Genomic DNA, 19,163 nt, shown 5'->3' with positions numbered 1-19,163 from the left:
CCATAAACATTTTGCAATAGCCATCTCAGTCTCTGGATTGGAACCCCATTGAAAACCTGTGGTTTGAATTGAAGATGGCAGCCAATAAGCGCAGACAAAGGATGTCAAGGATCTGAAAAGACTATGTATTGGGCTAAGGTCTAAGATCCCTCCCAACGTGTTCTCCAATATCACAAAACATTTTAGAAACAGGCTCAGTGTCGTTGTCAAAGGGTAGGGTGCTGGAGTACTGAAAACGGCTGTTGATCATTTTGATCCCTATCTAAAAAACATATGTATATATTTATATATTATATTACTTGTTAAACACAATCTCTTTCTCTGAGAAATTGTATTAATATAAAATACATTTAAAATAGTTTTGAGCATGCAATATATTATTTATTTTACACAGTTTATTTTATACAGTCTTTTTTGCTCATCTTTATCAAGGGTGCAAATAATTATGGACCTAGCTGTAGCTGTGGACTATATCCTGGGAAAGTGGGTTTATAGGCCTTTTCATACCACTGAGCAGAGTGTAACCAAGCTGTACCGAGCTGGCCCTGTTACACATCCAACATTGTAGCTGAAAAATACCATGTCAAAGGAAAATATCATCTGCCAGCAGTTTGTCTCGAGTCAGCACTATAGTTAGAAAAGGGTATGTGTATGTACTTGAGTGAAGTGTTTCTGCTGATAATTTAGTCCGTGTGTGAATGGGTTTTGTGTTTTGTTCTGTCCCCTCAGGCTGAAGATGATGGAACACCAGGAGCAGAGTGATGACATCAGTGTCCTGAGCCCGCTGGAGTTGCTGGCTGAGGCCGCCAAGGAGGATGATGGACACTGCCAACCACAGTTCAGGTGAGGCATCCCCACTACCTATGGCACAGATTTAGGATCATCGAACCCCCTACCCTCTCAATCCTAATCTTAATTGTTGGGTTCTAAAAACACCTCATAAGAACTGAACTAGGACCACTTCAACCTACTCCCTTCCCATACAGGGCTCCTGAGTGGCACAGCGGTCTAAGGCACTGCATCTCATTGCTAGAGGTGTCACTACAGACCTTGGTTCAATTCCAGGCTGTATCACAACCAGCCGGGATTGGGAGTCCCATAGGGCGGTGCACAATTGGTCGTCCGGGTTAGGGTTTGGCCGGGGTAGGCCGTCATTGTAAAAACAAATTTGTTCTGAACTGACTTGCCTAGTTAAATAAAGGTCACAAATAAAATACAGTACACTTATACGGATCCTGGATATGATATACACCATTGCCTTTGAGTGGTCAAAAAAAATGTCTGTCCTCCCTTGTTCTTTTAGCAATTGTTAGGGCAAATAGAAGAGGTTTCTGACTGTTCGCGTGAAAGTTGTCTGCCTCCCTGCAGAACCCAGGGTGCTAAACAGATGGATAATGTCACCTCATGCTGTCATGATGTACACACTCAGTCAGTCATGGTTAATGTGGCTACTCTGGTCACACCGCACCCCCAGCGAGCAAAACTAGTTGCAATGACGTCATCATCATGGTTGTATAGCGGTTGCATAAAGACATGTTGTTATTAACATCTTTTTTTAGCAACCAGAAAATCACATTGTAATCTGTTTATATAACATCTTCTGAATCAGAAAAAACAACAATTCTCAACCAGAAAATCACATTATAATCTGTTTATATAACATCTTCTGAATCAGAAAAAACAACAATTCTCAACCAGAAAATCACATTGTAATCTGTTTATATAACATCTTCTGAATCAGAAAAAACAACAATTCTCAACCAGAAAAGAATGTAATTAAGATGCCATGTGTCATTGCTTGCTGCGCTGACTAAGGACAGGGTTGGCCAATTAGCAACTAGCAGAATGATGATGTACAGTGATATCGCCACCTCTTTTCACCATATTCAACATATTCAACAACTCCTCTTCAGTAGCCTACACGTCCCCACTTGCATTCTGCCCCACCTTGCGGTCTCCTCTGCATACAGGAGTGGTATAATTGCTAATGGCTTAGGATACAATAAAAGTCTGGAAAACGCCGGCAGCCTGGCACACAAAGACAGTTAAAGGTCTCTGCGGTCTATTTAGTTTTACATTGGTGTCGAGTAGAATAGAATCACACCTTGTGATTCAACATTGATGACTAGGTGCGAATGCTGTCTTGAGGTCTGGGACCCACCCTTTTTCCAAAGTGTAATTATAGTGACATTTTCTTTGACTCAGGAGGAGGATTAGCATTCACATGCTTTCCTAGCAATTACTATATATATACACTATACTATACTATATATATACTATATACTATACTATATACTATATAGTATTTCTGGGAAATCTCTCTCTTCCTATTGCTATCTCATTTTTATACGCTACCCATCTGTCAACATGCCGTTTACATCATGGTCTTTTGATACAGCATAGTTGCACTTGTGATGAATCTGAAGTGCACAGAACACACACACACACACACACACACACACACACACACACACACACACACACACACACACACACACACACACACACACACACACACACACACACACACACACACACACACACACACACACACACACACACACACACACACACAGAGAGAGAGAGAGACCGTTACGGAGTAATGTCCTGACATAGACCCGTACCTACCCTGGTTTGTGACTCCCAGTCACTGTCAGACCTGGGGTAACCTCTCACTGGCAGAGACGAACAGACAGACAGCCACATTCTGTCAGGAACACAGCCAACAGAGTCAGAGATCACGTCAGGCCTTTTAACACAGCGTCCTGGTTTTAACTGTCTGTCCAATAATACAGTACATTGCTATGCTATACAATACTATACAACACAATATAATACAATAGAAATCAATGACAATATAACTTTATAAATCCCTCCAGGAGCAATTTTGAAGGCATCATTGAGAGTACAAATTCGCAATGACATAAATTATTGAAACTGTTGGAACTAGAAGCACAAGCATTTCGCTACACTCGCATTAACATCTGATAACCATGTGTATGTGACCAATAAAATTGGATTTGATTTGAATTACATCCTGAACATACAATACAACGCGATAGTCCTACATTCATCCATACCATCAGACCATCATATCATACAGCCTATGTGCTGTGGCTATAGTATACACTGCTTGGAGAACTTGGGCTGTAATATGTATAACCATATTATGAATAATGATATGAACCTTATTTTTAACAGCTATGAAATGAAACATCAGCTCTTTTGCCCCGGTGTTGTTTTGGTTCAGATTCAGTTAGTTTCAGCGAGTTGAGGGAGAATTCATAATGCCAGCCAGACTATTGACTTTCCTTACAGATAACTACCCACTTAGCATCTTAAATGTTAGTAAGCGATGCTATAGGGCTAATTTACCCTTCAGGTGATCTGAGATCTGTCTGAAGCGCTCATAATAACAGCACTAACGGTGAGGCAGCAGTGGTCTGTGCTGTTCTGGGAGTGTGACTGATAAACAGGCTCTCTGGCAGCACATGAAAGCCTAGAAGGGTGCGTGCTGAGGGAGGAAATACAGAGAGAATTAGGATCATTAGATATGAAAATGGAACCCCCCCTCTCCCTCCACCCCATACACACACACACACACACACACACACACACACACACACACACACACACACACACACACACACACTCAAAACATGCACGCTATCATACACACACACACACACACACACACACACACACACAGGCACACACACTCAAAACGCATGCACGCTATCATACACACACAAAGCCGTTGTGTCTCACTCAGATAGTCTCACGTGTAAAGAGAATCCCTGTGGTGATACTGTCTGCTCGCTGCACTGAGCCAAAGAGGGAAAACCAGACCTGGTCAGAGAGACGAGCTAGCTCTTTAAGAGGGAAAATGCTGGAAAATAAGTGGGCAAAACCATTGTCTATGTTGTCTATTGTCTATGATGTCTATTGTCTAGGTAAATATGTTGTCTATGTCTATGTAGTCTATTGTCTATGATGTCTATTGACTTTGTTGTCCATTGTCTATGTTGTCTATGTCTAGGTAAATATGTTGTCTATGTTGTCTATGTCTAGGTAAATATGTTGTCTATGTTGTCTATGTCTAGGTAAATATGTTGTCTATGTTGTCTATGTCTAGGTAAATATGTTGTCTATGTTGTCTATGTCTAGGTAAATATGTTGTCTATGTTGTCTATGTCTAGGTAAATATGTTGTCTATGTTGCGCCTCCGTCGCTCGGTCGCATCGTTGCCATTGTTATCCTCTTGCCTCAGCTTATTGATGTGTGACTGATGGTTAATACCAAGTCTTTCTGAATGGGGGCTAATGGCTGTTTCGTAAAATGTACACTATTGTGGCCTGGAAATATGATCACATTGCTAACATAGAGAAATAAAGAGTAGAAAACAACGTTGCCAGCATTGTGATGTCGTCGAGTTTAATTTAGAGGAGTGGCAATGTTGCTATGAGCTAGCAAAGTTAGTCAGAAATAGCTAGCAATGCTAACGTTAGCGAGCTTACATTTCAGCACTCTGCACTCAATATTAGCTAGCTAGCTAAAGTTATAATGCATCTAAAGTCAGTTTGGAGATATCGCAATGATCACAAAATCTTTTCCTACAAATGATTTGCCTCCTTTTGAAATGTCATCGTGTTTCCAAGCCACAGTAATGCACTTTAGACTAGCACCCATTGAGACTGAATTGAGTAGAATGCTCAGCTGGACATCAGGCCTAAAACGAATGTTCAAAACAATATTATGATGTAATGAGCAACCCATGAATATGTTGTCTATGTAAATACAGGTTACTGCCAAAATAAAGGAAGCACCAACATAAAGTGTCTTAATAGGGTATTGGGTCACCACGGGCCAGGACAGCTTCAATGCACTTTGGCATAGATTCTGCAAGTGTCTGGAACTCTTAGAGGGATGCAACACTATTCTTCCACAAAAAAATCCATAATTTGGTGTTTTGTTGATGGTGGTGGAAAAACGCTGTCTCAAGTGCTCCAGAATCTCCTATAAGTGTTCAATTGGGTTGAGATCTATTGACTGAGATGGCAATGGCATATGGTTTACATTGTTTTCATGCTTTTCAAACCATTCAGTGACCACTGAAGTGTTTCCATTATTTTGGCAGTTACCTGTATGTACAGTGCATTTGGAAAGTATTCAGACCCCTGGAATTTTTCCACATTCTGTTACGTTACAGCCTTATTCTAAAATTGATACAATAGTTTTTTCCCCCCTTCATCAGTCTACACACAATACCCCATAATGACATAGAAAAAAAATACATTTTTGCAAATGTATAAAAAGAAAACTGAAATATCATATTTGAATAAGTATTCAGACCCTTTACTCAGTACTTTGTTGAAGCAACTTTTGCAGCAATTACAACCTCAAGTCTTCTTAGCTATGACGCTACAAGCTTGGCACACCTGTATTGGGGGAGTTTCTCCCATTCTTCTCTGCAGATCCTCTCAAGCTCTGTCAGGTTGGATGGGGAGAGTCGCTACACAGCTATTTTCAGGTCTCCAGAGATGTTCGATCGGGTTCAAGTCTGGGCTCTGGCTGGCCCACTCAAGGACATTCAGAGACTTGTCCCGTAGCCACTCATGCGTTGTCTTGGCTGTGTACTTATGGTCGTTGTCCCATTGGAAGATGAACCTTTGCCTCAGGTCCTGAGTGCTCTGGAGCAGGTTTTCATCAAGGAACTCTGTTCTTTACTTCGTTCATCTTTCCCTCAATCCTGACTAGTCTCACAGTCGCTGCCGCTGAAAAACATCCTGACAGCCTGATGCTGCCACCACCATGCTTTAATGTAGGGATGGTGCCAGGTTTCCTCCAGACGTGATGCTTGGCATTCAGTCCAAAGTCTTCAATCTTGGTAACATCAGACCAGAGACTCTTGTTTCTCATGGTCTGAGTCCTTTAGGTGCTTTTTTTCCAAACTCCAAGTGGGCTGTCTTGCATTTTACTGAGGAGTGGCTTCCGTCTGGCCACTCTACCATAAAGGCCTGATAAAGGCCATCGGGTTCTTGGTCACCTCCCAGACCAAGGCCCTTCTCCTCCGAATTCCTCAGCTTGGCCGGGCGGCCAGCTCTAGGAAGAATCTTGCTGGTTCCAAACTTCTTCCATTTAAGAATGATGGAGGCCACTGTGTTCTTGGGCACCTTCCATATTGCAGACATTTTTTGGTACCCTTCCCCAGATCTGTGCCTCGACACAATCCTGTCTCGGAGCTCTACGGAAAATTCCTTCGACCTCATGTCTTGGTTTTTGCTCTGACATGCACTGTCAACTGTGGGATCTTATATAGACAGGTGTGTGGCTTTCCAAATCATGTCCAATCAATTGAATTGACCACAGGTGGACTCCAATCAAGTTGTAGAAACATCTCAAGGATGATCAATGGAAACAGAATGCACCCGAGCAAAATTTCGAGACTCATAGTAAAGGATCTGAATACTTATGTCAGTAAGGTATTTCAGTTTTTTATTTTATTTTATAAACTAGCAAAAAATGTTAGAACCTGTTTTTGCTTTGTCATTATGGGGTATTGTGTGCAGATTGATGAGGAATAAAAACATTTTGTATCAATTGTACAATAAGGCTGTAATGTTGTCTGTATTGTCTACATCTATTTAAATGTGTATATGTTGTCTGTTGTCTATGTAAATTAGCTAGTAGTTATTGAGAGATGTTTGTGTGCATGCAAGCATATTAGCAGGGCTGAAAGTGTGTGCATACATGCACACTGCACACATATTCTAAAGACAGACAGGAGCCATGTCATCTTCAAGCTGCTCTTCACACTTAAACGCCATATCAGTGCGGCTGTGGTGTGATCTGAACTGGGCCCCAGCAGAGCTCAAAAACACCTCCCTAAGATAGATCCTACCCCTACAAACACACCACACCCACACACACACTCCTCACCCTCTTCTCCTCTCACGCAGCACCCAAGAGGCTGCAGGAGATGCAGAGTGCTGGGAGAGGCAGAGCGAGAGGATCACAGGAAGAGATGGAGAGAGAGAGAGAGTGCTGCAGCCCAGCGCACGTGCAGCCTGCACATGTTTACTAGAGAAGAGCGGAGACCCTGTTATGTAACACATATCTAGGGGGAGGGGGGAGGATAAGAGGAAGAGTTAGATGGAAGAGGGAGAGTGAGATGGATAGAAGGGGATTGAGGTAGAAATAGATGGAAAAGAGAGGGAGAGGAGAGATAAATAATGGGAAGAGTGGGAGGGAGAGGGATTTATGGAAAAGAGGGGCAAGGAGGCAGAAATATATATGGCAAAGAGAGGGAGAAGGAGAGAGAAATACATAAGCATTCACTCCCCTTGACTTTCCACATTTTGTTGAGTTACAGCCTGAATTTTAGATTAAATTTAGATTTTGTGTCACTGGCCTACACACAAATTATGTTTTTCTACATTTTTACAAATGAATTTAAATAAAAATATGAAATGTCAATAAGTATTCAACCCCTTTGTTATGGCGAGCCTATATAAGTTCATGAGTAGGAATTTGCTTAACAAGTCACATAATAAGTTCAATGGACTATGTGTGCAATTATAGTGTTTAACATGATTTTTGAATGACTACCTAATTTCTGTATCCTAAACATACAATTATTTGTATGGTCCCTAAGTCAAGCAGTGACTTTCAAACACAGATTCAACCAGAAATACCAGGGAGGTTTTCCAATGCCTCTCAAAGAAGGGCCCCTATTGGTAGATGGGTAAAAAAAAAGTACATTGACTATCCCTTTGAGCATGAGGAAGTTATCAATTACACTTTGGATGGTGTATCAATACAGTCACTACAAAGATACAGGCGTCTTTCCTAACTCAGTTGCCGGAGAGGAGGGAAACCGCTCAGAAATTTCGCCATGAGGCCAATGGTGACTTTAAAACATTTACAGAGTGTAATGGCTGTGATAGGGGAAATCTGAAGATGGATCAACAACATTGTAGTTACTCCACAATACTAACCTATGTTGTGACTTTACTTTCATTAATCTGATGACTGTTATTTATCTAATCAACTAACTCTTTAAAAGTCAATCGATTAAATACATAATAAACTAATAATAATAAACAAACCACTATTATGGCACCACGAGAGCATTGTTTTAAAGAGTTACCAGGCCCGATTAAACTCTAAAGGTCTTTACCTATCACATCCATAAACAGTCAACTCATTAACCATAACCTCATATCATCCTTCTGAACAGTCGTAACCTCCTGCATCTGCATAAACCCCAGCCTTACTTATGATTCAGTACTACACAAATTGTTTAAATTATTTATTTACTAGCGAACTAAATGATAACACAGGATAAACATACACATTTAATACATTAAAACGGGTCCCTAGAGGACTGACACAATATGGCGTTTTGTTACAAAGGAGATGAAGAGGGCAAGAGAGAGAGAGGGACAGAGACATAATACTTTGGTACATTTAGAAACTACCCTCACAGTAATTATATACTTTTCACACGAACCACTGCCAGTTTGGAGTAAGAAATCATGAATGTATTTACATGTAAATGCCTTGGTTCACCAGGGAATCTCTGTCGGAACCAAGCCTTCTTTGAAAGGTGTTTGGTTGGGACTTTCTGTGGCACGCTTGTAATGCTCTGATTGTCCCGTCTCTTCTACTTTTGCACTCCTCTGCCGTCGCCCGGCATCCGGCGACCCGTCGTGTAGTCCTGAACAGAACAACAGAGCTCACTCTGCTTCCACTCGCTCTGGAAGATGATTCTTTGAAGATAGGCTAGCCAGCCTTATCGATGGTTCTCAGTGGGGCGATGAGAGTAGTAGAATACATACGATGGCTTGAAGAGTAGTAGAATGATCTCAGCTAATCAGCCATACCAGTGATTGTCCGAGAGGTGACGTTATCGTCTCTACCTCGTGTTGAGATTTCAGAGTTGGACGTGAGCTGCAGCTCAATGCCTCTCTGGCCTGGTATGTTAATTCTTAACCCACTGTTTTATACAGTTCATTCAAAAACGCTCTCTGACCTCACTCAAGGGGCGGTGACTTCTCACTTGTACAAAGTTATAGAAACAATTTTCTCTTGTAGTTTCTAAAATCACTTCCCTCTCTTAACAAAAACACTATTTCATAAACAATGTAGAGGATACAGACTTCGTACATGTAGTGTCTATACTTTTCAAGTTACAGTATTTCCTTTATAACATTTTTAATGACATCACAAAATAACAACTGAAATGACACTATTATTATTTAGATCGCCTCTGACCATTCTCCACGTTCCATGTTAGAAATATTGTTCACGCATTCGCTTTAGAACGTGTTACAGTTTCGGCGGGAAAACGTCTGCGAAACAAATTCCATTAAATTTCTGTGTGAATTTGGAGAGGGAGATAGCTGAAAGTTCTAATTCTTGATTTACAACAGGGTTTGAACTGTCATACACCCCCCCCCCCCATCTGTGGGTGCAGAGGGTCTGGTTGAAGCCATCCATTGCCAAGCTGATCTGACCTATTTGAATCCTCACAGGACAGTCATGACACCTAAATGACAGAGTGAAAAGAATGAAGCCTGCACAAAATAAAAATAATTTAAAACATGCATTCTGTTTGCAATAAGGCACTAAAGTCAAATTACAACAAAAATTTGTCAAAAAAATGTACTTTATATCCTGAATAGAAAGTGTTATGTTTGGGCCAAATCCAACCCAACACATCACTTAGTACCACTCTTCATATTTCCAAGGTGGCTGCATTATGTTATGGGTATGCTTGTCATCTGCAAGTTTTTTTTTTTTAAGAAACTGAATACGGCTAAGCACAGACAAAATCCTAGAGGAAAACTTGGTTCAGTCTGCTTTCCACCAGACACATGGGAGACAAATTCACCTTTCAGCAGGACAATAACCAAAAACACAAGGCCAAATATACACAACATTGAATGTTCCTGACTGGCCTAGTTACAGTTTTGACTTAAATTGGCTTGACGATCTATGGCAAGACTTGAAAATGTCTGTCTAGCTATGATCAACAACCAACTTGACAGAGTTTGAGGAATTTAAAAAAGAATAATGTGCAAATATTGTACAATACAGCTCTTAGCGACTTTCCCAGAAAGACTCCGCTGTAATCGCTGCCTAAGGTGATACTAAAATGTGTTGACTCAGGGGTGTAAATACTTATTTCATTTTCAATACATTTGCTAAAAATGTCTAAAAACATGTTTTCACTTTGCCATTATGGGGTATAGTATGTAGATGGGAGAGAGAGAAAAAATATTTAAACCTTCTTGAATTCAGGCTGTAACACAACAGCATGCGGAATAAGTCAAGAGGTATGAATACTTTCTGAAGGCACTGTATATGGGAAAGAGAGAGAATGAGTCACACACACACACACTGCTACCTACCTTTCAAATACAAAGCAAAGAGCCTCCACTCACCGGCTGGTTAGATCTCAGTCAGTGAGAGCTGAGAGCCTGGAGCAATGCCATTGGAGGTAATGATAGCCCTGTCACACACACACACACACACACACACACACACACACACACACACACACACACACACACACACACAGAGACATTAGACACCACAAACACACAGAGATTAGACACCATACACCTGCTTCTAATCCACTGCCAGGGAACACAGAGAACTGCCAGCCTTTGACTCGAGAAGCATGGCTCAGCATCTATATCAGGGGTGCTGGGAAAGCATGGGAACCAAGTACCTTAAGGAAAATCACTTTGACACGTGAAACAGTTTTTTTTCACAGTGAATTCTATAGGACTATTCTATTTTGCATTGGGGAGTTCCCAAAAGTGTCATTTTTCCAATTCCACTCCCGCCGAGAGTCGTCGTCATCAACATCTTTTTTTTGTACTAGCTACTGAATTCTATCAGAGCTGGTATTACTAGTGAACAGCATTGGCTTTGATGTAGGTAAACACTGATTTTCCTGCCAGAATGGTGAGAAAAGGACAGCCATTGGCTGTGTGCGTTTCTCTAATGTTTACCCACACCTGATTTGGTATTATCAGTAGCATTTTGAATGGGGGACTCAAATCCTGGTAGCACACTGTCTATTGTACACCATTTCTAGCACAGTTGACAGTAGCATGAGTGCCGAGAAACATTGTGTACGCTGGCCCAGGTTGCGCTGGTTGTGCCGGGTCTTAATTAAAAGCTGTTTAATAATGGAGGACGATGCAGCTCACTCGTCCCCACGGAGTGCCAGTGTTTTTCTATTAGCAGCCTCGGCGCTGCCTGGGTACTGGCAAGGGGCCTATAGCACTGCCTGTTTACAGCACGGAAGAAATGGAGGCACAAGTGCGCACAGAACACACGCAGGCACAGACCCATTGCGTCAGCGGCAGTGGTCCCTTAGCAGTTGAGGATTACATCAGTCAGGCTGACACACACACACACACACACACACACACACACACACACACACACACACACATGCACGATACTTACAAACCATTTTCTTTCTTTCTTTCGCCCTCCCATCCCTCTTTCACTCTCACACACACAAACCACTCGCCTGTCCCGCACACCCGCACATACATGCCACTTAATCTCTCACACGTCATACATTGGCATTTAAATGTCTCCGTCTACCCCCACGGCTGATTCAGCTCCCGTCTCAAAGTAAGCCACTCCAGATAATGTTCCCAAATTGATTGAAACAAATACATTAGAATGACTTTAATAATGACTCATCGATTTCCCTCCCCTTCCTATTTATAGCCCAGGGGAGAACGACTGCCCCCTCTCATTCAAGGCCGACCGCGGTACTGCAGGCATTGTTAGCAGAAAACAGGATCCCCCATTCTAGTGAATGGAATATCAATTCCCCCAAAATATATATACAGTACCAGTCAAAAGTTTACACACCTACTCATTCCAGGGTTTTTCTTTATTTTTTGACTATTTTCTACATTGTAGAATAATAGGGAAGACATCAAAACTATGAAATAACACATGGAATCATGTAGTAACCAAAAAAAGTGTTAAACAAATCAATATATATTTGAGATTTGAGATTCTTCAAAGTAGCAGGGTACGAGGTAATTGAGGTAGAGAAGTGTTTACTGTGTAGGAAGAGATAAAGTGACTAAGCAACGGGATAGATAATCAAAATGGCAATCTTTGTGGTCAATCTTCGTACCAATAATTGCTTCTTTTACACCAGTTGTATGTCCTTGAACCAATTATTTAAAAAATTGCACACAGAAGGATAATTGAGTTGCTAGCTTGCAGTACCCCGGGAGGCCTTCAACTTGAGTTACTCAATAAGAGGGGACAGCACTGAGCTAGTCTGCAACATCACTTCCTGGAGTAGCTCAAACTGCGCATGCTATGTCTCCATGAGACGCCATCTTAACCGACTTCATTTTGCTTCTAATAAGAGGGGACAGCACTGAGCTAGTCTGCAACATCACTTCCTGGAGTAGCTCAAACTGCGCATGCTATGTCTCCATGAGACGCCATCTTAACCGACTTCATTTTGCTTCTATGCACAATTGAGTCTTCACATAGGAATGAATGGTGTTATGTGATCGATGGCTTTGTCCATTCATATACAGCCATTGCTATACCCCCCCTTCCTCTCCTTTTGACTCTCATCTCCCTCCCTCCTTCCTATACCTCCCCTCTCCCTCCTTTTTCCCTTCCTTTCTCTTTCTCTGTAGTTGTGTGTGGCTGGGTGTCTGTTGGTGTAGTGTCTTTGTACTACCAGGGAGCCAGAGGGCACGCTGCTGCAACGGCCACTCTCTCCCTTTCCCTCTAATGAGAGTGTGCCATAGAGATGGCCACGTGAGACTGGGTCACACACGCGCCCCCGCGCGCGCGCACACACACATACACACCCTCCACACATACTGTACATCAAGTAAAATGTTATTAGTCACATACTTCGTAAAACAACAAGTGTAGACTAACGGTGAAACACTTACTTACACTTACTTGGATCATTCAGAGATCCTCACTGAACTTCTGGAGAGAGTTTGCTGCACTGAAAGTAAAGGGGCTGAATAATTTTGCACCCCAATTTTTCAGTTTTTGATTTGTTAAAAAAGTTTGAAATATCCAATAAATGTCGTTCCACTTCATGATTGTGTCCCACTTGTTGTTGATTCTTCACAAAAAAATACAGTTTTATATCTTTATGTTTGAAGCCTGAAATGTGGCAAAAGGTCACAAAGTTCAAGGGGGCTGAATACTTTCGCAAGGCACTGTATATACGGTGCCCTGGGAAAGTATTCAGACCCCTTGACTTTTTCCACATTCTGTTACTTTACAGCCTTATTCTAAAATGGATTTAATAAAAACATTTCCTCAGCACACTATCCCATAATGACAAAGCAAAAACAGGTTTTTGGACATTTTTGCACATTTATTACAAGTAAAAATAGAAATTCCTTATTTACATAAGTATTCAGACCCTTTGCTATGAGACTCGAAATTGAGCTCAGGAGCATCCTGTTTCCATTGATCATCCAACTTGATTGGAGTCCACCTGTGGTAAATTCAATTGATTGGACATGATTTGGAAAGGCACACACCTGTCTATACAAGGTCCCACAGTTGACAGTGCATGTTGGAGCAAAAACCAAGCCATGAGATCGAAGGAATACTTATGTAAATGTGATATTTCAGTTTTTTAAATTTTTTTATAAATTAGTAAACCTTTCTAAAAACCTTCTTTTGCTTTGTCATTATGGGGTATTGTGTGTATATCAATGAGGAAATCAATTTTAGAATAAGGCTGTAACATAACAAAATGTGGAAAAAGTCAAGGGGTCTGAATACTTTCCGAAGGCACTGTAATTAGAAATAGTGACATGCGGAATGAATAAATGCACTCACACACACTTGCCCACACACACAGACACACACACACACAGACACACACACACACAGACACACAGACACACACACACACAGACACACAGACACACACACACACACACACACACAGACACACACACACACAGACACAAACACACACACACACACACACACACACACACACACACACACACACACACACACACACACACACACACACACACACACAGTGCCATCTCTGTCTCAGTGGGAATTCTGTACTGGACCACAGGGCTAGAGTACAGCCAGTCTCTGTTTGTCTTGGGCCGGCCTGATGCCACTGCCAACAGAAATATCTCCTCTTCTCTTCCTTTGCTCTCTGTCTGCTACTCCCTCATTATAGAAGCCAGCGGGTTGCAGAACTGTAGGACAAACAAACAGTTTGGGATTAACTCTCTCTCATCTCTTTCACCAGACCAGTGCTTTTCAAACCTCTCCTCGGGAACCCTTAAGACATTTCACCATTTTGTTGTAGCCCTTAACTAGCTCAGCCGATTCACCTATTCAAGCGCTTGATGATTATTTGACAAGTTGAATCAGGTGTGCGAGCTGTGGAATTGCTCAAACACATGGAACTCCTGAGGGTGCCTGAGGAGAGGTTTGAAAACCCTTGGACTAGACAAGAGGACTACAGTACTGCGGCCTGTATCCTAGCTAGGTTGTGCAGAGCCGTGGTCGAGTGGGTAACACTACCGGCCCAATCTGCATATGCCTCCCCACTGGAGACTGGGGTTCCATCCCTATATAAATATCCGAGGTAGCTTTTCCCCCTATGTGGTCCCGTGGTCTGGCGTGACCATAATCGAATGCCTCGTTTTCGCTCTGAAAGTTCGACAACCTGGAAATCGAGGTCCAACAAGAAGAAAATCATATGAAATGTGCAAATGCTTGCTATTCCGTTTTTAACCGGTTCAACTGTTGTGTGTCGTTCATCTGTGGTGGAACTCCAACTGAAAGTATACGCAGAAAACGGTACACAGCAGTTTACTGGAAGAGAGTTGTTAATTGCAGGCATTACAGGAGGGACAGTGAGTCTATGAAGGGCAGTGTGAGTGAATGACCTCTCAGTACTCAGGGCTATAGAGCCTCAGTGGATAGGCAGTCGAACAGCTCTAGGGCTGTGTGTGTGTGTGTGCCAGTAATTGTCTCCTGTGAGAACAACATGTAGGCCACCCAAAAGTTCCTGAGGACAACAAATGCTGCATTCACCACTACGGACAAACTGACGCCGCTTACTCACCCACACTCAGGCTGTGGCCTACACACACACACACGCTCGCAGGCACACACGCACGTACACGCACACAGACAAGACAGATAGGCACACACAGACTGACACGCAAACACACATATACACACAAAAACACACACTTCCCCCCCCTCACACCTCTCACAAACACAGGAAAGCAAACACAGAAAAGAGGAGAGTAAATAATTAATACTGAACACAGTTCGATGTGGTGGGAACTAACCTCATTATGCAATGCAGTTTACATCTTGTATAACCCACATAAGAACTGGAGTCATTCTCTCAGACCATCTGACATCAATTCCTTACCTGAGGGTCTGTGTCCAATAACTTAGTCTGTGCACTCCTCCTGTTGACTGTGTCTGAGAACTCTGATCGCGCACACACGCGCACACGCACACACACACACACACACACACACACACACACACACACACACACACACACACTGCCTGGGAACTCTAAAGCTGACGATCTATTCATCCTCTGGTGTTTAGTATTGTTCTGCTTCCATTTTCTCCTGGTCTCTGTTTGCACTAGATTAGAATATTAACTGCGTTTCTGCGTATGAACAAGAGTGTGTGAGTGTGTGTGTGTGTTAGAGAGAGAGAGAACTTCTCTGTTGTGTATATAGACTGTATGTACAGTGCATTCGGAAAGTATTCAGACCTCTTGACTCTTCCCACATTGTTACATTACAGCCTTATTCTAAAATTGAGTAAATTATTTTTTTCCTCATCAATCTACACACAATACCCCATAACGACAAAGTGAAAACAGTTATTTTGACATTTTAGCACATTTATTAAAAACAGAAATACCTTATTTAAATAAATATTCAGACCCTTTGCTATGAGACTCGAAATTGAGCTCAGGAGCATCCTGATTCCATTGGTCATCCTTGAGATGTTTCTACAACTTGGAGTCCACCTGTGGTCAATTCAATTGATTGGACATGATTTGGAAAGGCACACACCTGTCTATACAAGGTCCCACAGTTGACAGTGCATGTCAGAGCAGAAACCAAGACATGAGGTTGAAGGTATTGTCCGTAGAGCTTCGAGACAGGATTGTGTCGAGGCACAGATCTGGGTAAGGGTACCAAAAAATGTCTGCAGCATTGAAGGTCCCCAAGAACACAGTGGCCTCCATCATTCTTAAATTGAAGAAGTTTGGAACCCCCAAGACTCTTCCGAGAGCTGGCCGCCCGCCCAAACTGAGCAATCGGGAGAGGAGGGCCTTGGTCTGGGAAGTGACCAAGAACCCAATGGTCTCTCTGACAGAGCTCCTGAGTGCCTTTGTGGAGATAGGAGAATCTTCCAGAAGGACAACCAATCACTCTGATAGAGTGGCTAGATGGAAGCAACTCCTCAGTAAAAAGCCCATGACAGCCTGCTTGGAGTTTGCCAAAAGCTGCCTAAAGGACCATGCTGAAACCAAGATTGAACTCTTTGAGCTGAATGCCAAGTACCACGTCTGGAGGAAACCTGTCACCATCCCTATGGTGAAGCATGGTGGTGACAGAATGATGCTGTGGGGATGTTTTTCAGTGGCAGGCACTGATAGACTAGTCAGGATCAAGGGAAAGATTAACGGAGCAAAGTACAGAGAGATCCTTGATGAAAACCTGCTCTAGAGTGCTTGGGACCTCAGACTGGGGCGAAGGTTCACCTTCCAACAGGACAACGATCCTAAACACACAGTCAAGACAATGCAGGAGTGTCTTCAGGACAAGTCTCTGAATGTCCTTGAGTGGCCCAGCCAGAGCCCGGACTTTAACCCGATCTAACATCTCTAGCGAGACCTGAAAATAGCTGTGCAGCAACGCTCCCCATCCAACCCGACAGAGCTTGAGAGGATCTGCAGAGAAGAATGGGAGAAACTCCCCAAATACAGGTGTGCCAAGCTTGTAGTGTCATACCCAATAAGAGTTGGGGCTGTAATCTCTGCCAAAGGTGCTTCAACGAAGTACTGAGTAAAGGGTCTGAATACTTATGTAAATGTGATATTGCGGTCCTTTACTTTGACTACATTTGCTAACATTTCTAAAAACCTGTTCTTGCTTTGTCATTATGGGGTATTGTGTGTTGATTGATGAGGGAAAAAAACAACATTTATTCCATTTTAGAATAAGACTAACATAACAAAATGTGGAAAATGTCAAGGGTTGTGAATACATTGAATGTACTGTATATAGTGTGTCTCATAAATGGAGTACATTACAGAGGACCGTGGTGGAAGGAAGCCATTTAATACTGGTTTCAGTTTAGATCAGCCTTCTCTTTTCCCTGAAGGCAGGGAGTGGGGGGAGGTCAGGTCTGGCAATGTTGGCACGGCCCTAGTGGTGTCATCATACCTACCTAGCCTCGTGATCCACAGAAGGCATCTCCTCGAGCAACGAACAAACGGTGGTTGGCCTCAGAAATCCAGGGACTATAGAGAGGCTTTTAGTCACACTTTATGATAATAGCGTTCACAAATAGGCCATTTAAAAGCTCATGAACGTTGTAATGATTATGAATTGTAATGATTTTTAAAAAAGTATAAATGCCTTTGTGTATATTCATGTTTCTAAATAATAGAATACTTAAAGGGCGGCTGAGCTTCCTGATTTAGCCTCTGTTTCAATTCTCCTCATTAGGAAATGCGCCTGAGAATGAGATTTGGGTCTTGGAGCTGTGCTTTGATGTGGGGATCTTTTGTGTGTGTGTTCGAACGTGGGAAGCGTTTGAACTTTCACTCTTCCAAAACAGTACACAGTTACAGTCACTCACCCTTCTTGGTAAACTGAAGCAGTCTAACCAGGTCTTGTGTCTGGAAGTAGCCTAGACTAGCTGGTAAGCTAGCCAACTAATTTTGCCAATTAGCTTCAGCCGGCCGGTGTGCGACTGTGGCAAAGTTGTTTTTTAAAACTTTGAATAGCCTATCTGTGGGGCTAGTTAGGGACAGTCAATAAATAACACAATGTAAATGGGACAATATGGGTAATTATCTCACATTATCTCAAATTCTTTATTTCATATGACAGTACACCTACTTTAATATAAATATGGTATCAAAGCAAGTATTGTTGTTATGCCACACAGTACAATACTGTAAAATGGACTGTATTATACTGTAAAAATTTAAATGCTACCATAATCTGAATGAGTGATTGGATGAATGAATTAAATTCATTGAATTTCACAGTTTTTAACTGTAATTACAAGGGATTGGTGCTAGCAGGTTAGTAGATAGGTAAACTGCTTATACATTATAGCATATTAATTCATATTTGGTGAGGTGAGGTCTTAACATAGGCTTCCATAACTGGCAGCTACTACAGCTACTACAGGGCAAAACAGACCCAAAGGACATGGCAAAATGCTCAATCATTTAAGGTTGAAGACTTGCTGCCACTCCAATCTGTATACATTTTAAGTTGACTATAACCACATAGGGGTTAAATTGGTACAGCATTTTCACTCACGGGTGCAACAAATATAGTGTCTTACAAGGTAGGGCTGGGAATTGCCAGGGACCTCACGATACGATATTATCACAATACTTATGTACTGCTATTCTCACGATTCTATATGTATTGTGATTCGATACTGTGATTTTATTGCAATTCGATGTTCCAAACATATTGCCCACTATGTATCTGCTGCAGAGGGACAAGAGAGACACACGAGAAAACTATTTTTGATCGGTCATGGTCATAAAAGTGCCGAAAACATATCGACTCACCGTTTTTAAAAAATACATGCGTTTTGGAACAGGGACGGCCAACTAGAGCAAAAATGATATTGTGACGTTGCAAAAAAGAATGTTGCGATATATCCTCAAAAATAATATCCCGATTACGTAACTGTGTCGATTTTTTCCCCCATCACTATTACAAGGCACACTTGTAAATATGTTAATGAGACAGAAACAAAAATCAGCCAGGTCACCAGTGATGCAAGTCAGTACTCGACAACCATCCCATGTCTAAGGACGGTGTATTTTTCTGTTGAGAATGCCCCAAATT

General features: G+C 42.0%; 1 protein-coding gene across 2 annotated transcripts in view; it reads left to right on the top strand.

Moving 5' to 3' along the window:
- Nucleotides 1-19,163, top strand: part of LOC112218288 (GRAM domain-containing protein 2A) — a 66,800-nt gene that overhangs the window by 13,774 nt on the left and 33,863 nt on the right. For both annotated transcript variants that reach the window (XM_024378944.2, XM_024378943.2), the window contains exon 2: nt 730-843. In XM_024378944.2, the coding sequence (XP_024234712.1) occupies nt 737-843 (107 nt within the window). In that variant the 5' untranslated portion in view covers nt 730-736. The remainder of the gene's footprint in view (nt 1-729; nt 844-19,163) is intronic.

This window comes from Oncorhynchus tshawytscha, linkage group LG19, assembly GCF_018296145.1.
Source record: "Oncorhynchus tshawytscha isolate Ot180627B linkage group LG19, Otsh_v2.0, whole genome shotgun sequence".
Classification (NCBI taxonomy): domain Eukaryota; kingdom Metazoa; phylum Chordata; class Actinopteri; order Salmoniformes; family Salmonidae; genus Oncorhynchus; species Oncorhynchus tshawytscha.
Note: the sequence above shows the minus strand (reverse complement) of the source record. Positions and strands in the feature narration are given on the sequence as shown.